The sequence below is a fragment of the Serpula lacrymans genome (genome assembly GCF_000218685.1).
Source record: "Serpula lacrymans var. lacrymans S7.9 unplaced genomic scaffold SERLAscaffold_1, whole genome shotgun sequence".
Lineage (NCBI taxonomy): Eukaryota > Fungi > Basidiomycota > Agaricomycetes > Boletales > Serpulaceae > Serpula > Serpula lacrymans.
In genome coordinates this window covers 368,856-389,450 of record NW_006763290.1, presented here as the reverse complement: position 1 = coordinate 389,450, position 20,595 = coordinate 368,856, and the positions used below count along the sequence as shown (strand labels likewise).

The 20,595-nt window shown below is 41.2% G+C and overlaps 6 protein-coding genes across 6 annotated transcripts; 1 reads left to right on the top strand and 5 right to left on the bottom strand.

Moving 5' to 3' along the window:
• Positions 1-64: 64 nt before the first annotated feature.
• Positions 65-343, top strand: SERLADRAFT_344456 (uncharacterized protein; the record flags this gene model as incomplete). Its single annotated transcript, XM_007312021.1, has 1 exon — positions 65-343. A coding segment is annotated over one exon (279 nt), but the record flags the coding sequence as incomplete, so codon positions are not given.
• A 1,491-nt stretch (positions 344-1,834) lies between these two features.
• Positions 1,835-2,917, bottom strand: SERLADRAFT_431668 (uncharacterized protein; the record flags this gene model as incomplete). The annotated part of the gene is made up of 4 exons (XM_007312020.1): positions 1,835-1,954; positions 2,014-2,268; positions 2,327-2,608; positions 2,720-2,917. 4 exons carry the CDS (start codon positions 2,915-2,917, stop codon positions 1,835-1,837), a joined length of 855 nt encoding a protein of 284 aa, XP_007312082.1.
• Positions 2,918-3,483: 566 nt separating this feature from the next.
• Positions 3,484-4,618, bottom strand: SERLADRAFT_431667 (uncharacterized protein; the record flags this gene model as incomplete). The annotated part of the gene is made up of 2 exons (XM_007312019.1): positions 3,484-3,678; positions 3,743-4,618. The coding sequence occupies 2 exons, from the start codon at positions 4,616-4,618 to the stop codon at positions 3,484-3,486; spliced, it is 1,071 nt and encodes a 356-aa protein (XP_007312081.1).
• Positions 4,619-8,719: 4,101 nt separating this feature from the next.
• Positions 8,720-9,686, bottom strand: SERLADRAFT_454511 (uncharacterized protein; the record flags this gene model as incomplete). Its single annotated transcript, XM_007312018.1, has 4 exons — positions 8,720-8,986; positions 9,041-9,112; positions 9,169-9,453; positions 9,591-9,686. The coding sequence occupies 4 exons, from the start codon at positions 9,591-9,593 to the stop codon at positions 8,933-8,935; spliced, it is 414 nt and encodes a 137-aa protein (XP_007312080.1).
• Positions 9,687-16,948: 7,262 nt separating this feature from the next.
• SERLADRAFT_431665 (uncharacterized protein) lies at positions 16,949-18,193 on the bottom strand (the record flags this gene model as incomplete). The annotated part of the gene is made up of 3 exons (XM_007312017.1): positions 16,949-17,361; positions 17,420-17,812; positions 17,899-18,193. 3 exons carry the CDS (start codon positions 18,191-18,193, stop codon positions 16,949-16,951), a joined length of 1,101 nt encoding a protein of 366 aa, XP_007312079.1.
• A 268-nt stretch (positions 18,194-18,461) lies between these two features.
• Positions 18,462-19,137, bottom strand: SERLADRAFT_404479 (uncharacterized protein; the record flags this gene model as incomplete). Its single annotated transcript, XM_007312016.1, has 2 exons — positions 18,462-18,689; positions 18,787-19,137. 2 exons carry the CDS (start codon positions 19,135-19,137, stop codon positions 18,462-18,464), a joined length of 579 nt encoding a protein of 192 aa, XP_007312078.1.
• Positions 19,138-20,595: the final 1,458 nt, after the last annotated feature.

Genomic DNA, 20,595 nt, shown 5'->3' with positions numbered 1-20,595 from the left:
AAACTCCTTCAACCAATTTCAGGAGAGGTGCAAGGAAAAAGAGGTCTCCGGTGGTGTTTACAAGCCATTCTGGCTTAACTTCCCTCATTGCGACATTCATTTATCTATTTCCCCTGACATTCTCCATCAACTATACCAAGGCGTCTTTAAGCATATGGACTGGTGCAAGGACCTTATGGATCTCAAGGAGCTTGACCAGTGTATTTCCTCCCTTCCTGCTTGTTATGGTGTTCATCATTTCAAAAATGGAATCTCTGCATTAGGCCAGATTGGAGGAAAAGAGAGAAAAGATATGGCCCACATATTGATAGGATGTTTGATTGGAAAAATACGGGGAAAGTAAAAAAATACTTGGTTTGGGCTTAAGGCGTTGAGGTATCGTCAGATTGGGGACTCTGAAAAGTTAAAGTCCTACACCAATTTTGACGTACATCTCTTCAGTGCCAATTAATACCATTTTGTAATGTATGATTAGTAGGATTTCTTTAGAGTGAGTGATTAAATGAAAAGATACATTTCTTTTGTCAGCAATGATGTAAATTGATTACACAGCTGAAAGCTCACTATAGAATTCTAAAGACCTATCTCCGAACATGACCAATCAAGTGTTGTTAATGCTATTGGCTGGAGGTAAGTAATGACTCATCTGCAGTAGAAGATGCCATGATCACGCCATAAGGCGTGGACCAATCACGTATATATCTCAAGGTCACGTTATAACACGTGCTATTCCTTCTCAAACATTCCATAAACGCACACCTATTAGGTCACATGCCATGGTCTGGGGTTACCGGGCGCTAAAGTATTGGTACTCAGCCTTATTTGCTGGACGTGCTTTAATGCTCATTCTTGATCTGCGGTCATCTGATTAGATCTAAGTCTTATCTTATCTACTGGTCCGGTTTATGTAGGCGCCGGGGGTAGATAACTGTTTGGGTATCTTGATTTTGCTTGTCCTTAATTTGCCGGGGGACAGTATTGTCTTTGCCCCTGAACTAAAATCAAAATCCATATCCGAAACTATGAATACCATATGCCTGATCGCCAAGCACCTGCCTTCCCTTTTTGGGTTAGAAGGTTTGCTCTAATTGCAAGTGCAACCAATGTGGTCAATTTCACACTTAGCCCATAGCAAATGCCGGGGGTACATTCCAATTAGCCCTACTAAGTTGGGCGAGGATAGCAAGTTTGCATTATATAAACTAGTCAACTCTATCAGTCACTTGGCAGCCTATCGCCACCATTCTTTCAAGAGTGTGTAGGCATTTATAGAGTTCTTCCAATAATGTTGGGCCCCCCTAGAGGGTCATTAAAGGTTTGGTCCATAATAGGCCGAGTTCTTATGTCAGCCTTTGCGCAATTTGGTTGGTTAGATGAGGTTTAGAGTTGGTTAGGTTCTCTAATCAGACTTTATCAGGTCATTATTCAATAGACTCAGCGTGATAATGTATGGTTAGGTTAGCGTGAGATCGCATAACTCCGTCCAAATATATAACATTTCAAATGCAGCAGATTATCTGCGGGTTTTCTTCATCTTAGTGTGAAAACTTCGAACATCAAAAATATTGTGTACCTGCAAGCATATATGCACATGCATAAACATTTTATCATAGGTTTATTTGGGGTTAATTCCGCGTACACTATTTGAAGGTCCCTCTCAGTATCCTTTACGTTATGGTCTAAAGGATAGAGTTTAGAATCTACTCCCAATTCAGAACAAGTATTGTTCCCTTACGGGGTTGTTCCTACGGGCTTTCTGCGTCTAAAGATAGCTACTAAGTCAGTACCGGGGAGCACGGAGATAATACTGGATGTGGGATATATTATTTTTAGTTCAATCCCAGCCAATCTCCATGCTTTTGAACGGCGCCACTATCTGATCTTCAATCTGATAGGTGCTCCAGTCTACCGGTGCTCTAAGCTCTGGCTTTTTGCAATCAAGCAAGGCACATTTCTATTTGTTGACTCGCTTAAAAAGATTATCAGTAACCTTGACATGAGCCAACAAGAAACATTTGCAAATTTGAGTTTCTGCACATCCGCAATGACCCAACAGTCAGAGGATGACAGTGCAGGGGGCTCAGACACCGCTTGGGGGGGTCTGCCCACAGGCAGAAACAAGGAGTCCATTGGATCAGCGGCCAAAGCCACCAACCCGCCGGCCTCAACCTGCTCTGCACGGGGATGGTTTTCACCGAGGCGGACTAACACTGAGTCATGCACCACCAGGTCATTGCAACCGGGGCCGGTGCATGAACATGAGGAAACCTAGCGACGGTACGTCCCCAGCCATGAACTTTCTACAATATTCACGCCAATAGCCAACAATGCCTGTCTGCAATTCTTTAGCATCAAAATAGTTCCATACGGGGTTAAGTTGGCTCTTCAGGACTATAAGCGGGTCTATTGCCGCATCATTGTCATCCCGGATCAAAAGCCGGTTCAACCAACGCTTATTCAATTCTTCCAAATTGAGCACTCGGTAAATTGTTCCTTGAAATTGTGTTAATAATTCCGAATGGGCCAGTTGCAGACACCGTTCAAAAAGCCGGTAAGCTTTGAGTTTGGTCCAACCGAGTATCGAGATCTGTCCGGTGGAAGTAGTGTTCTAAGAACATCTCCAACACAATCTCTTCAGCTCGCTTCACTGGAATGGATGGATAGTATGCCACTATATCTCCTGTCACTAAAAATACTTGTTTGCCTCATTTTGACTTACAACCGCATATTGAACGGGGTCGGACAACAGTGACAGACATCTTTTTATGCACCAGTCTTTCCTAATGACGGCTATTCCAAAATTTTTATCTGTTATCATGACCATATAGTTATTATCGGTCATGAATCGTTTGAGTTCGGCCATGTGCAGATCCAAGGTTATTTTGGATCTATCTCCGCCATGTGTCTCGACCGGCATGGTGAGAATTGTGTTCTGCACAATATTTCTTCCAATATTGAAGCTGTGCTCAATGTAGCCATAATATGATGACTCGGCAGTAGTTCTAACTTTAGCTACCTTGTAATCAGGGTCATAGGTGTCTTTTTCTGGGTTCACTCCTTCTGCTAATCCAAAAAAGAACTGCCATCCTAGGCGATCTTCTAAGTCATTGTAAGCGGATAACAGCAAGTGAGTGTCTCATTCTTGGACGGATTGGTGTTTCATTCCCACACTTAGGTGTATAGCGAGATGAGTTGGAACAGTAATATTTGGTCCTAAATGTATAAGGCCATGAAATCCGGCTGCCTCAAGAATTGAGATAGGCACGTGGTCTAGGACGATATCAATGGCATCTGGGGTTGGGATACTTAATTAGAAGTCTGGCCATGTGTTACAATCATTGTAAATGAATTTTTCAGCATCCTACATATAATTGAAAATGGTCCTAGCACAAAGTGTCCATGTATAGTAGAAAGGTACTCTAGGACTGGGCAAACCAACTCGTACTAGAGTCCTGTGACAACGGCTATCAAAGATATGTATATTTATTTCCGGGGGGCTTTCCATTTGCCCTTCCTGTCCTTCTTCAACTTGTTGATCTTCCCCTTGTAAGGCTCTCCGCTTTTTTTGCCTTTCTTGGCAGGGGGAGGGGCTGCGTTGCTTCTACTTGCGCCCTCTGATTGGTCCGTTGACTTTCTCCTCCTTTTTGCTGCCCTCTTCACGAAGTTGATCTTGTTCTTCTGTAAGAGTGTGACAAAAGGAAGTTACATGCTGTCCAGTTTGAAAATAAGTATCAAGACTTACCCTCTCTTTGATGTGCGCATTATGGAGCTTCTGTATTTTCTTGAAGGCCGTGGAGACCTTGCGGTCTATGAGGGACTCCATGGATTTACTGCCTGATGCCATCACTTCTCCCATTGCAACATCGGCATCTGCCTTCAAGGACCACTTTGTGATATTTGGTGTCAGCGAGTACATAAGCTCCTCCCATGCTACAACCCTTAAGGGCCCTTCAATACCATGGCTATCAACCATTCCCAGAGTGGGGATTTGGCAAAGCCTTGTCTGCTCTTTGTGGATGATGGCGAATTTAGGTACAATATAATTGTACATGGTGTGTTCTGTGAGGGCATTTTGGTACATAGAAGCTTCTGACAACTTAAGGGCAATAGCCCTGTCTAGCTGCTCTTTCTTGTAAGCGAGATATGCCTTCTCAAGCGCAGAGCTCTCCTCCCATTTTTCCTCTTTAAACTGCTTAGTAAGCGGCATCTCAGGGCTAGAGCTACCTAGCCAAGAGGGGAAATTACCCGCATTGTGCAGAGCTTGCAGCTTTTTATGAGCCGCATCTGCTGCCAACTCTTTCTCACGAGAAGAGAAGACGAGTTCTAGGAACTTGCAAGCGGTGTCGGCATAGGGCATCGGCACTAGCGCAACAATTTCTCCAACAGTGAGACACTGTTGGACGGACAAGAGGCGCGCACTACATGCGTCCTCAAGACCAGCCGGCATCCCACTCTGACGAGTGGCCCCCTCTGTAATGAGGTGGGGGATGGGGCACCACAAATGGTGACATGGCTTCTGTGTCGTGAAAAGGTGGTCGCTTTCCAGAGCTATCTGAGAATGACCATGGATAATGAAGAAGACAAATTCCCTCACTCCAAGTTCCAAAACCAAAGACATGTTGTCGCCAAGTATCCTAATAAATGTCAGCAAAGCATTTTGGATGTCATGGAGAAGCATCAGTGCCCTGGATTTGAATCAGCACTCAAAGTCTTCCTTAACAGTAAACTAACTCACCGAAATACACGTAGTGAAACCAAATTACTACCTCTTCCATTTCAAAACCTCAATATCTTCCATGGCTTCAAATTCTGTTTAGATAGCCTAGGCAACAATGTCGACCTGGAGTAGATTCTGTCAAAGCCAGGCCAAGTGGAAAAAACAATCTATTGCCGCAGTTTGACACAGTGGTTGTGATGAATTCTCCTGATTGTGAGTGTTACAATTGACATACCAGCACCTACTTACACTTTACTTTTTGTACTTTTACTTTTTATTTTCCAAGTCACATGACTGATCATGTGACCAGTTACTTTACTTTACATTTTCGGACTTTTCATAAGTCACATGACCAATCATGTGACACATCACCTGACCAGTGTCTAGGCTCACCATGTGACTGGTCACATGCTAGACATTGGACTTTAAACTTTATTTACAACTGTACAGTACCTCATGTATTTTAGTATATATACAGGAGCAATATATGGGGAAGGACTCAGTGAGTCCTCCTGTTGTCTAGCACAACAAACCTGTTGAAACCTGAGGGGTGATCCCTCCTTCTCTCTTCTCTTATGCTCGTCTGAGTTGTGCGCCAGAGTAAGAAACTCTTGGTTGTTACAGTGAGGCTACAGGCATAAATGGTAATGTTTCTCTTACCCTATGACCACAAGCATGTCCAATACTAATAACTGTATTCAAGGAACAAGAATTGGGAGATTGAGAGTAATAATTAAACTATCTGAAACACTATACGGTTTCCACGCATCCCCCAATAATTGGCCAAAACATCATTTGGCATATGTAGAGTGGTATAGCAACCTTAAATCCACAGCTGAAAAGGACCACTTAATGTACGCTGTTAACAAGGTACCTCTAAACACTGAAGGTTTTCCTCCAGGACAAATCATATCTTTATCCAGTATTAGACAGGTTTGTCAACTTATCCCTGCTTTTGGTGGTTTGCAGGATACATGTCCTCATTATTGAACTCATAGTAATGTTCTGGATGTTTGTCACAAATTTTGTCTTAATAACTTCAGTAGCAAATATGCATATCAAACACTATGGTAGTCATATATAACATTTTAAATTTTGTGTCTATAATACTATTATTGCTTTTGTTGCTCCCATTGCTCTTATTGCTCATATAATACTATAGTCAGTATGATCATACTATAGTTGCTCTTATAGTGCTATAATAGTCTTTATTCGCACATATGTACAAACCCCTCTGCTATATAGCAAAAGGCTTTTTCCTGGTGTCTCTACTTCATCTCTGCATTCTGAACTCTGCTCCTCCAAAGATCACAGTTCTGATAGAATCCCTATATTGTCTATATGAAAATCTCCAGACATTCTGGGAAGGGAGATCCAACAGTTCAACTCCGCTTCCCAAAGTGTCTGGTGCTGAGATTACTGACTGCTAAATTCATATTGATAAACCAGCACCACATGGGAGCAGACATACAAGAAGACTACATGGAGTGTGAAATAATTTTACAGTGCCAGTCACCAGCATGTGACTTTGTCAGAGTCTGACCACATCAGTTAAGCCTTTTTTGTAAGATTTAGGCCTCGTTCAGCCAATGAATAATCTGAATTTGAAGTCAGTTTGGGTGGGTCATGTGATGGCTGCAACTGATTCGGGAAACCCCGCTACTGGTGAACCTTTGCCACCAGAATCCTTGCCCAAGCAAACCATTGCTGCCAGTGACCAACTCCTCCAGTGAGGTTTCTGCATACTCTCTATTTTCCAATCACTCCATCTTGCAATCTGAGATCAATGCTGTTGTACAAAAGACTAGCTCACGAGCAGCTTCTGCTATATGGACAACTCAGCAGGAAGCTGTTCTCCTGGACATTCTGCACGAAGCTGTTGGTCAAATCACTAATAACTACAACTTTAAGGAGGCCATTTTCACACAAGCAGCAAACACCATTAACACTGGGGATTGACTTATAATAGTTAGACTTGCAGTGTGATCTTACAGTGATTTCTTTGTAAAAATATAATCCCTAATATCATTTGCCTGTCCTCACAGTTTTGAGTCTAGAATTTCTAGTAAAATCATTGTACTACTGTTTCATATATTATATAGAAAATATTTACAAAATGATCATGCTCAAGGCAGGCAACATAAAGAGAATATTTTGTAGGTAATATTTATTAAATTATCCAAGGATCCACTCTAAATTGCATTATCATTGATCCTAAGCATTCACTATAAAACATTTCAAACTCATGTCTTCCTTATATTCAACCCTTATCCACAGCATTTTTTTGAAATTATTTTTAATCATCTTCCAGACTGTTTTCATCCTTGTGTGACTATTTTCCTGAAATTTGATTGAATCCTGCAAGCTGAGTTGTTCTGAATCTTATCTAAATATTTGTTGTCATTACACCATCATCATGATGCCCAGTGACAAGCCACAAATGTAAATATCTAGATATACCTTGAAATATATAGAAATTGATGAAAATATCTGTAAAAATCATCAAAGGTCAGAAACATTTGAGTAAGCCAAATCTCCAGGTATTTTAAGATTTGTCTTGTAGAAATTGGACAAACCACATTTAAAAAAAGAGAGAAAATTTGGAAATTTGGAACATCCAGATATTTGGTGTTATCTGCAGAATTCCAGTTGGATCTTCAACCACTCAAAATAACATTGAAAAAACAGCAAAAATATTGAATTATCTGTAAGCTATAAAAACATGTAGGTATCACTAGAAAATGTGAAATGAGAGCTACAAAGTACTGCAAAAAAAGCTGAGGGGATGTGGGCCTAAATATGTAAATTGTACTCAGGTGGAATTTGAAGGATATGCCATTGACATTTGAGAACCCCAAAGATCCACTCAATAATGTTGAGCAGCATAGTATGCTGCAAATTAAAAAGCTCTTGTGGGTTTTGTGGACTGTTTATTTTTATATGTTTGAGTAGAGAAATAAATAATAAACTGTACTCATGTTGAACCTGTTTGAGCCCACTCTTTTAAATGATAACGAACACCGCAGTAAGGCACAAGAAGTGTGTCACAGATACTTGCCAGCTATGAGAGTTAAAACACATACCAGGATATGGTCTCTGGTGAATGTTGGAAGTGTTCTCCGAGGTGGCGGCTAGATAATCCTGTCACAAACCCATATAAAAATATAGCTAGCTATTCCTCAAGCACAACTCCATTGTGTGACATTGTAAAGCCGTTCTGGTGTAAGCCAAAACCTCAAAAACCTCAAGGCTGACTCCAAGGTTGTGCCGGATTTGGTCTGGATGTCCATTCATTAGCTTACAGACCCAGGCATCACCAGTCAGTAATGATGTATGGTACAGGATGGGCACAGTAGTAGACAGAAATATGTGTTTATAGTAGTACATGACTTGTGCGAGGACAGTAGCAACTATGGTGAGGAATCTACATTGATGGTTTGCTTGTTGAACTTGAGGATCTATGATGATTGCCATGATGATAATCTTATCAGTGCCATCACAAATATCTCTGAGTGAAGGTTCACTCAAATTCTCAGGGACAGTCACATGACCCACCTGAACTGACTTCAAATTCAGTTTATTTGTTGGCTGAATGAGGCCATAGTCTGATATTTCAACTGAATTTAACTCAGTGGAAAGTCAGCCAAACTTCTATGGGTGTGATTTTTCAAGATATTGGTCTCTCGTTATGAATTTAGCTGGAAATACCATAGGGAGCAAATGAACCGGACGGAAAGCCAGAGCAGCTTGGGAATGGCCTTGAGTCAGTCATGCCAACATAAGTGCTGTAGGCAGATGCTTGACACAACCGGATAAACCCTGTCTCTGCTAAAGCAGCCATTGTTCTCCTAGGAGTTATTATACTGTAGCAAGTAGCACCTCCAACTATATCTATAGCCTCTTAGGCAGCGGCTGAGGTGTGTTACATTACATTTATTAGAGATCACCTTAAACTAACATCTATTGTAGTTTCACTTAGGTAAATAATATTAGTCATTTCTATAGCCTCTTATGCAGCAGCTGAGTTTCACTTAGATTTATTAACACTTTGGTGTGACATCCAAACAGGCCATTATGTAAGTGCGTAATAATTTCACCTTGTCTGGTCACGAGCCTACAGCGATGTGTCTGAAACGTATTTAAATTCATCACTCCAACATGCCCGACCAACAAGGAATATTCAGGAAGCAGATTCGAAACCAGCCCTACAAATATCTACTTGCCCTTCTTCGGGGGTTCGGAAGCTTTCACTTTCTTGGTACCACGCAACTGCAACAAAACAATTAGGCTTAACAAATTGTAATGATTACGATATGGGCATACCTTCTTGGCTCGATTTTTTCTTTCTTTTCTCAATTTCCGAGATGCTTTGTCTGATTTGATTTCCAGACCCGACTAAAATATGGATGTTCATGTCAGTAATACTTTCGAATGAAAGAAAATGTACGTACTCGCACGAGACGATATTTAGGTTCAAACTTTTTCTGGGATGGTTCGTCATCGTATATCATTGCGAATCCAGTGCTGCGTCCTCCACCAAAATGCGTTCGAAAGCCAAAGGTGACCACTCTAGCTTTGTCTGCCTTGTACATAGCTGCTAATTTTTCAGAAAGGTCGGCCTTGGAAACATTAGGACGAGATGGGTGAAGTACGTCGAGGACGAACTGACGACGAGCGAGGAGGCGATTGGTAATAAATTTACGAGTACGAAGAGTGACAGGTGGGAGACTATCAGCCTATGTAATGCAGATAATCAGCAAAAGTTAAAAACGAATAATCCAAGTCCAGAATTGCAATCCATCCCGAAGAACATCCCAATATTTTATCTGAAGAAACAAAACGCAAGCAGGCAGTGTTCTAGAAGAGTGCTTACCATGGCTGGTAATGTTATCACTGTGCAGAATGGTAATTATCGGCCAAGGACCTTCGATGAGATCGTTCGTGTAACATTGAAATTGAAACGCCGCTCGGTATAAGCCATGGCAGCGGAGTTTACAAACCTAGGCCTCATTCGGCCAACGAATAATGAAGTCAGTTTGAAGTCAATTCAGGCTGGTCATGTGATGGCTGCAGTTAACACAGCAAGCATAACCAACTTTTGTCACACCCAAAATCAATGAAAAAGTCTGAAAGTAGAAAAAGTCTGAAAGTAGTTAAAATATTTAATTGCATTTTGAACCTACAAGACTTTATTAGAATAATGTATTTTTGTTAACATATTTCTACATATCCACACAAAAATATAGTATTTATGGGAATATGTCAACAAAAAGACATCATTTTGTAGGTCCAAAATGCAATCAAATACTTCAGCTACTTTCAGACTTTTCCATCAATTATGAGTATGACAAAAGTTGGTTATGCTTGCTGTGTAATCCGGGAAACTAATTATGGTGACCCTTCGCCACTGCAATCCCTGTCCAAGCAACTCACTGATGCTAACAATCAACTCCTCCAGTAAGGCATCTACACGCTCTCTACATTCCAAACTCCTAATCTGAGGTCAATGCCATTGTGAAGAATACTGGCTCACAAGCACCTGCTGCTATACGGACAAGGGAACAGGAAGCTGTTCTCCTTGATATTTTGTATGAAAATGTTGGTTAAATCACTGACAACAACAACTTCAAGAAGACTGTTTTTTCAGAGGCAGCAGAATAAACACAAGATTCTAGGCAACAATGACAGGAGCCCCCAAGTCTATAAGCTCCATCAGGAAATTGAAGAGAGTCCTATAATTGTTGTTCTCTAATTATAATGCATTGTGAGATACATAAAATAGTGAAATGTTTATCAGTCTGATGGTGTGACCAATCTACTAAGTTCTGACACAATATACATTATTTATCCTATTAAACATGACTATCTGGCATCCCTTGACTGTACTCACCTGATCTTGACCAATTTGACCAGAGAATATCTGAAGTTGTCATTTTCAGCCACAATAACAAGCTTGGTGACTGATAAATAAAAATGATAATTTTTACAGTCGCGGCTCCTTAGCTGACATCAAGCTATTGATGCCAAAATTTCACTTCAGGCGACCATTTTGGGGGGGCTCTTAGCTTGATCATCTTCACCAAAAAGATGGGGCTAAAAGCCCTCAATACCTTGGTCCTTAGAGGTGTTTAGGGTATTAGTCCATTGTCTATGTCCATATAGTGGGGACTAAAGCTAATTTGGGATAATACCTTGGTCCTTAAAACTAATTGGTGGATTGATCCATGGTTCAGGTTCATAATGTAGGTCGGAACTTAGATAAGTTTAGTATCTTGGTACTTAAAGGTAAATAGGGGATTGATCCTCAACCATGTGTAATTATGAGATAATACCCCCCATTTATTGGAAAATGAAGAGGAAACAGCCACAGCATTGGTCCTTGGATCAAATGAAAATACAAGCAGCTATAGCTGTGAGCTGATTGAGGATGTCTGTTTGCGCTTTCAACATGGAGATGTTGACATCTAGATAACAGGAGGTGCACATTAATATGGCATTTGGGAGGCTTGAGCTACATAGGGTGTTATCAGACCTTACACCCATTTGCTATGTCATGTGGGAGCCAGCCTCCATATTGATAAAGGTCTGTGGGGTTGGGAGGTTATCATAGTCTAGCTTTGTAGTGTCATCCAATTTTTTTGGCCCTCAAAACTTGTCTCAGAATTCTTGTGCTATATGTTAATTGATATTTTTGCCTGTAAATGATCTTAAAATAGCAATACCAGCGAGCAAAGTGGCTCAAGATAGCATAACATACACTTTGAAGAGACATGCAACTAGTGAGGTCAAGTATGACTCTTTTTAGAGAACAGCATTGAAGAGCTGTCCATAGTGGTGAGTTTAGGATTGTAAGTGAATCTTGTAGGAGTAGGCAGGATTGGTACAATATCAGTAGGCAAATCAGGCAATTGTAAGTTAGAGCCCTCAATTGTCACATAAGCACATTCTGCATAGCGTCCATCGCTTTTGTCCACTGACCTGTGAGATGATGTAGTTATCCCAATGCTGCTCACTCAGATGTTCAGCTCTTGTCCAATGGGTTGTATTTGGCAAATCAGAAGAAGCCTCAAACAGCATTCACCTTTGCTTTGCTTGATGACTTCTTAATTGATAACAAAGAATGTAAAACTTCTGCAATGACTTTCTATTCCAAGATATGGCAGGTGACAAATAGTGCATTCCCACACAAGGTCCCAGTGCATCCCTCAGTTCTAGACTTCCTGGCAACCTCAATAATATTTTCTCACTCTGGAATAGATATCAGGAGTTCATGAGAGTGTCCCAGCAGTGGAGACATCTGAAATATATGCATTGGCATGGATTTGCACACTTACCCAAGTGTCACCATTCCCTGGGGTCTCTAGCATTATTTTGCCCAGCTTGCCCTCAGCCGGGTATCAATGTCTCGCTTAATTGGAAGCAGGACCCCCTCAGGCAGTATCACTTGAGGATTTTTGTCATGAACAAAAACTTTAACACAGAATGCATAAAGTCAAAGAACCCCCATGATGAAGTTCCATTGGCTGATGACACAGTATTCTTGACAGCTAACCAACCATACATGGAGCACCTCAAAATTGCCAAAGAAAATAAAGTGGTGTCTACTTGTGATGACCACAGAGCTGTAAACCTGGCAAACAAGGACCAGCAGCACCTTGATGCTACTGGGATTGGTGCTACTGCCTGCACCTGGCACAGGGTGTTTTGCCCAGGTGCCCTAGTGGACTTTCAGAAAGGTGAACGGGGAGTGGTCCACAAATCTGAGATTGTGCAAGTGCTCACTCTTCATAGCCAAATGAGCATGGACTATTCCCTGTATCAGGCCTTGCCTTCATTGGCCGGGATCAACTCAGTATAGTCCTCTACAATATAATGTGCCAATATGGTAAAAATGTCTCCAAGAGGTCCTTGAAAGTCCCTACCTTCAGGTCCCCAGTGGTGTATCCATGTACAAAGGCATTGGATTATTTCTTGTGCATAGATATCAAGACATCTGCTTCCCAAGATACGCCCCTAACTTCATCCCCGGGGCCGGGCAGGTTGATGGTGAGATATTAGAAACACTTTGGGCTCCTTTCAATGATGTCTCTCAAAGTACCCGGGCTATGAGCAAGTCACATAGGCAAGAAATATTGGACAATCACATGAGTGGTTCGAATTGAAAAAAATTTATATGAATGGGTAGGTCCCGGGCTTCAATAACTTATCCATATTTATGGCTAAGTCCCAGCACTTTGCAAGAAGTTCAAAAAGGTTCAACATCAAGCAAGCTTGCATTTGAAAACATCAATTACACTGCAGACTCTGAGGACATAGAGGCCTGGATTTCCCAGCAAAAAAAAGCACAGCAAAACTGGCTGTATAAAAAAGATGCCATGAATATATATAAAGTCTCCATAGCAAAATTACCCAGCAAAGCAAAAATCCAGCTGCATTTATCACAATAGGAAACAAGAAATGGAGTGGTCCGAGGAACTGCTGCTTGGTTATTGGTGGGTCTGAGGTTGGAAGAGACTTAGTAGGCATCAGGAAAAATGGGGGTAGCTATATAGAGCTCTATAGCACTATAAGTACTCATAAAGCTGTTATAGTGGTTAAACCTGTTATAGAACCTCTGCCATCTATAGAGCCTCATATAGCCCTATAAATGCTCTTATAGATGTTGGAAATTGTTGTGTGGCTGATAAAAAAAAATCAACACAAACAGGATTTAAACTCCCAACCCGCCGGTCAGCTCTTGGGTGACTAAGCAACCTATAGCCACACATCACATTTATCCACTACATAATGAGAGCTCATAAAATATATTATATAGGTATTATATATTGACCTTTTATGGACTTAGATTATTTTTTTACTCATTGTCACCACTTATATTTGGATGAATCATTATTCTTACTTTTATAAATATCAAAGATACAAATTACTATTTCACTAATATAGGATACATAATTGATTAATACTGTATGATTTATTAGCCCTTTTAAGCACCTTGAACTATATTACAACTATGACCTTTACAACTATAGGAGCTATGTAGGCTGCTATAGGCTATAAGAACACTTATAGTACCTTGCCTATATTAATATACTTGACTCCAAACACTTCTGGCCTCTTTCTATTGTTGAACAAATTTACTAGATTAATCCAGAATTTGAGGAAATATAGAAACTTCTCACCTTGGTCAAAATTTTGCCTACTACTGCGCTATAAGAGCTATAAGAGCTATGATTGCACTGATAGTACTATAGTTCCTATGAATGCATTTATATATATAGGTGGGACTATATAGCACTATATAGCAAAAGGGTTTTTCCTGATGTAAGTCCCCGGGCCCCCGGAATCCTGGGGATACATACTAATGGTGATTAACACTACCTAACACGATACAGCTGCAAATGTATGCAAAACAAATCAAAAAAAAAGGGCACAACTGCAGAAAAACTGGAGTTAGAGGAAAGGTGTCAACACCTGCTTTCCTGCATAAATGCTTTCAACCTCAAGGTTGAAAGGTATATAGGTAATATTGATGTTGTCAAATTCCTTGAGGAGGTCCTGGGATGGCCAAACTCCAACAAAGATGACAATTCAGAAGACATAAATCTGTTTGACCTCCCGGGTTCCTGTGATGGCAATGATGAGCCTATTGAGAGGAGAAAATTGGTATTACCCTCTAACTTACAAATAGGCACTTGCAAAATTGAAGGCCTACACCATCTAGTAAGTCAGGAGCTTATACTCTGGGAAGGTCAGGCCAAAGGTAAGAGCGGCCTGGGGCTCTCAATAGAAAAAGTTAAAGGCTTGGGCAGAGGTTACTCATGTGGTGTTATGATTGCTATTGGACATTTAAGGACTACTTATTTCTCTTTACTCATCGGTTATACCATCGGACTTTGAATCATTTTTATGGACACATATTTTTTAGAATGCCTGACTGACAATCAAGGAACTGTGTTGATACTGATAGTGTTTTGCCTTGCCCTTTTTTTTACCTGTATCTTCCCATAATATCATGATTTTCCTGCTCTCTTTTTGCTATTGGACTTTACTTTATGGCTGTACAAACCTGTGACATTACTCACAGCATTCATTGTTTAATCCCTTTCTTTTCCTTTTTTTGACAATCTTATGTTAGTTTTGGTGATTCTGCACCTTTGTGCTACCTATATATTTTCATTCCTTTCTCTATCTATTCTTCTATCATTCACTATTGATTGTGTTCTCTATTATTTTGCCTTTGTGGCTGCTTTGTTTACCTTTGTTTACAAAACTTCGGACAGTACTGCAGAGTCCAATGCTTCCTATTCTCTAGTTACTCACATTGGACTCTAGGTACTGTATACCTGTCATATTCTCTAATAATACAGTTACTCACATTGGACTCTAGTTCCAGTCCCTGATTGCTCTCAGCAAGTGGCTAGACACTTCCTTCAAGCTTTGTTCTTAATATCTTATCCTGTACTACCTACACAGGATTTATCAGTGTACATTCCTTCCTTTATGTTCTTTCTCATTCTTTTTGCACAGCTATACTGTGCATAGCCTACTTTTCTTTTACTATATAAACCCCTGTATTTTACCTTGTAAAGAACAAAAACTCAATTCCAGACTTCTTCTCTAATTTGAAGTTCACTACTCTGCTGCTTGTGATCCAGTGTGGTCACAACACTTCCCACTGCTACCACTGTCAACTGCTGTCATCGTCACTTCCCACTTTTGAAGTCATTGTCATCCCTTTCGATTAGAGTCCTTCTGAGCACTACAGTTTGTGCGTCAGGAGCCTGCTATCACTGGGAACCTCGTCATATTGTCATTCTCAAACCTACCTTGTGCTACAATTAGCAAGGTAGTGCTCGTCTATACTCGCCACAAAGCCCCTATCTTTCTATATTCCAACTATCCCTCCTCCTCAAAACCCACACCCATACATCTCTGGGTTTTACTTTGAAGGATCCTCATACATACCACCCCACAAACAACCAGAGCACCCACTGTTCTAGGAGGCAAAGCCCATAAACAAGTTCCGTGGAATCTGGGAGGATTGTGTGTTAGTTTGTTTTTGTGTGTGGTTTTCTAACAACAGTTCTCATCATCGACACCGTCACTGTGGCAAACCATTGTTTACTGATGTTATGTTCCAGCTATTATGGAGAGAGAGCGAGGGACGTTCAAATTTTTGAGTCATGTGATGTGTTTTATTTTTATTTTATTTTCGTATATCATCTCAACATCAAAGCACTAGGATAAATCCCCCCTCTCTCGAAATAGAGGGTGGGTAGGAGACTGAATCTGAACCGCTTTTTGAGATGTTTAAACTCCGATTGTAACACTTTCCCGCTTGATGCGCGGGAAAGTGTTACAACCGAAGTTTAAACATCTCAAAAAGCAGTCAGATCTCTCTATAATGCCTATAGTGTTGAGCAAAATGTGTTGTCAACTGTGGGAAAGTGCTACTGTGCTGCAACGCACTCCTGCCCTCTATTATGGCTCACCACTGTGGCACACAGTGTCAAAATGTGGGAATTTTATTTACCTTTTCACATTGTCATTTCAATACTATACCAAACCAAAATAAAAACTCAAATGGGTTCAACCATTCGGGCTGCAAATAGGCCGGTCTTTCTCAGTACTTGTAAAGAAGGGCCTCTGTGCATTGGATACAGTATATTTTCACTGTCATATTCTCCCTATATTGGTGCGCAAGAATTTTTCACTTGCTGAAACTATTATTTTAGATTTGTATTTGTTTGTATCATTTGTATCTTTCATCTTTGCCACGTATACTGAACTTGTATCATTGGCTTGGTTTTCAGGACTCCAATACCTAGGATTATACATTCTAAACAATGCAGTTATCTGATGGCCAGGGGTAGAGCTGCAAAAAGTACTCCTTCTCCATCATCACTACCTTCAAACTATAACAATGACATTATTAAATTTATTTATGTTGGCGTTATTTGATATTACTATTCACAATTTCTAGGCTACTTCTGAAAGACCTTTGGCTCTAGTAGCATGCTCTGTAAGTGTTCATATCTTTTTTTTAAATAAAATTAACAATCAATATTGTTTACCAGATTGAATGTGCTTTGCTAGGTGCTATCAACAATTCCACAATAGAATTTCTCAGAGACAGCATTTTCTGCTAGGTACGTCACCTCAATCACTATAAATCTGTACTTATTATACTTTTACAAGGTGGGATCATCATATGAGGTTGCTGGACAACTTTTACAAATATTCTCCTAGCAAGGCAAGAGCAGGCAAGGCAAGATAAGGTGGCAGATGGAACTGCAATACCCTTGCTTGGTGTCCATGCCCTGCATGGTACCAATTTCCCTGCCATGGTGTGGTTCGCTGAGTACTCTGGGGGGTCTCCAGAACCTTGATAGAGTACTGGAGTACATCCATGTATGTCTTCTTAAGGGCGCAGGGTGCCAGCAATGTTGCACATATTTTTGTGATGTATACCCTCATGGCTTGAGGGCGCATAACCACCTGGGGCTGTTTGACCATATTTTTGGTCGAGTCCTGCATGGTGTGCATTTTCCAAGGTGTAAGGCTCATTCCATTGTCCCTGATACAACCACCCATTGCAAAGCTGATTTCTTGATCAATAGTCAGTGTACTGGCCTTCCAATAATCTATGTGACACAATAGCACCACCACTATAGTTGTCTACAGAACCCTGTCTGCAATGACCTACATAGTTGTTGACAGGGGGAGGAGGCTCTCGTGAGCTACCCCTTACAGCTGTCACATTCCCTTGCTCCTGATAGTGGCTGGCACCATCTTCAACACAATGTACCCCCTCCCCAGGTGCGTGATACAGGTCTTCAGCACGGCCACTACTGGTGTAGTTGTCGAGAGGTGGTGGAGGCTCTTGAGAGGTTCCCTTTCCAGCTGTTGTATGTACTTGCTCCCCAGGATAATGCAAAGGCCCTTGTCCAGCATAAAGTGGCCCCTCCAATGGTGTGTAATATGGGCCTTCAGCATGGCCAATGCCTGATATAGGTGGGGGATGTGATGACACCACACCACCGCTAACACCAACGTAGTCATCCACAAAATGTTGCTTGCTATGACCCATGTAGTCTATAGGAGGGGGGGGGAGGCTCCCGAGAGGCACCTGCTAAAGCTGTGATATTGTCTTGCTCCCCAGCATAGTGGCCTTTGTTCACCGCAAAGTGCTCCCTCCCCTGGCATGCAATATGGGTCTTCTGTAGGAACATCTTGTACGGCAAGGCGGCTATTGCCCAACGTAACAGAAGGATGGCCCTCCTTGATGCCAGCAAGCCTAGCAGGCATGTACAAATGTTGCACCAATGGATGTTCTGCAGTTAAAGAGGGTAAGGAAGCACTAGCAACAGAAATAAAGGGGGGAGCACTGCTAGTGGGTTGCATAGTGTTGTGAGGCTCCGGTATATTGGCACGAGCTGCAAGCGTCTTGAATGTCCGATAATGTAAATTGAGCATCTTGTCCAGGTTAACACTGCCCTCCTTGGAAATATCATCTGCCTTGCACAGTGTGGGCTTGAGTTGTGCTTTATATAGATAAATATTAGCAGAGCCCAACAATAAACATTTATTCTTACTTTTCACATTTAGCTATTCTTCACACTCATTGAGTAGGGTTAAGACTGTACAATAGTTAGGTGAGCCTCCACAGGCACTCAAAGGTTGGCAATGGGACAAACACTTTCCTGTGTCCTTCTGGGACTCTCATTCTCTGATAAAGGTTCAGTTAGTGACAATGGCTGGCCAACCCTAGGGCTGGTACTCGGTACTCTGTCCTTTTGTGGTTGGGAGGCTCTTGGTATGGGATGATTTTTGCAACTCTTTGACCATTGCCAATGCCTTCTTTGCCTACTGTGGCTTGTTGGTAGTCTTCTCCTGCTGCAAATGTATGGAGTGTGTACCACTTTGGATGCCTTAGCACTGACTTTTTGCTTTTGAACTGGAAAGGTATATCCTGTGTCAGAAGTGGACTGTGCATCATGTTCTTCATTTTTTTCTGGAGCCTCAACCTCTGATATCAACTCTGTATTGCTTGACTCATTAAACCTGACCTTTGACTTCGATAGCTTTGAACGGGGGGGCACAACTTTAACAACCTCAACTTTTTTGCCACCGGTCCTTGCAGGAGGCTCTGCATGAGGCTTGTCCTCATCTGAGGTTTCATCTTGGTGGGTGGCTTGACTGGGATGTCCTTGATCCTTTCTTTTTCTTGTTCCCCTGGCTGATATATGTTTTTTGTGTGGCAAGCCACAAATATTCATGCCATTATTGGCAAATTTCCTCCACCTAAAAGGATCTGAAGAGCCATTTGGGGGGGCAGCACCAACAATGACAAGCTTGGTAGAATGGATTAATTGAGCAACAGGAGGCCACCAGTAGGCCGCCAGTGTCAGCTTGTACATGATACAAAAAAATTATAGTACTTAAGTTGTAACTATGGCAAAGATTTGAAGAGTAATTGATTGTTATAGGTTGTGCAAGCTTGCAAACAGCTTTAAGTGCTCAGAGAGCGTTAAGTTGGATATACCTTTTGGTTTGGCTGTAGAAGACTGCTCTTCTCCTGGGAGAAGCACACTGTGAGGCTAGTTAACATAGACAATATCTTGGGATGCAAGTTCCTTTGCCATACCCTTCCAAGGGAAATATTTTCCAGACACAAATTTGTGGCCAAGAGCCTCTGTATATATTGCATATGTGAGGATTACCTGGTTGAGAATGTGAACAACATACCAAGCTAAGCCAAAACCAGCCTCCTGATGGGGGTCAAATCACTTTTTTCTTCTACAATAGCCTCCTTGTCAACCTTGTTAGAGCCTTTGAAATTTTTTTCCCACTCAGGAGCAACATTTGCCTTGTTGCTGTGATTGTCAAATGTATCTCCTATTGAGTTCAGTGAAACACAGTTGCTGTGGGTTTAAACAAGTGTATGTCAACCAGTACGTTAAACAACCTACTATATGTGAGCCTTGAATTTACCCATCATCTGGTCATTATTTGCTCAACCTTGGTCTTGAAAGAACTTTCACAAGAATCAGCAATTTAATTTGATTTTATTAGGCTCTTTTTACTCACATTCTCAGCACCTGGTGTTACAACCAAGAGTTTGTATACTCTGGCGCACAACTTCAGACAAAGCTATAAAGAAGTGAGGGGAGTGGTTACCTCTTGGATAGGACCAAGTTTGTTGTGGGTAAACAACAGGAGGACTCACTGAGGAGTCTCCTTGATCTATTAGGGTATATATACTACTACAGGTTGTTTGTACATGTATGACTATACAGTTGATGGAGGCAGTGGCTGATGATGTCATGGGGCACAGCCCTTGTGACAAGCTCCGCTGCGTGAGATACTTGTAGCTAAAAATAAAAAAAGGCAGCGTAGCGTGAGAAGGTGGAGTTTGAACAAAAGGAAAGTGCTGTCTGGCACAGTGTGTGAAAATTACAGAAGAAAATTAAAGAGGAGAATGAAAGTTAAAGGTCCAAAAATTGTGTATTGTAACACGTAGGGTAGTATGAACAAATGCAAGAGAGGCATCTTGATTTACATCACTACCAGCCATCACCATTGCCACCTCAAAGTCATGCACCTTTGCTGGTGCCTCAATCTAGTGCAATAATCAATTACATATGTTATGCCAAACCAATTGCAAACACTAACAAGTTGAACTATTTTCCTTTTAGACTTGTTGAAGTCTTGCGAACATTGTACAACTGTCTTTGGAAACTCAGAACATTATGAGGCCTCTTCAAATGCTCCAAGGATATCTTGCCATGCATCTGGGTATGCTTTTTTGAAGTGCATGTAGCACTCTTTGCGAATTGCTACCGCTTCAATAATAATAAATTGAAATATGATGATGT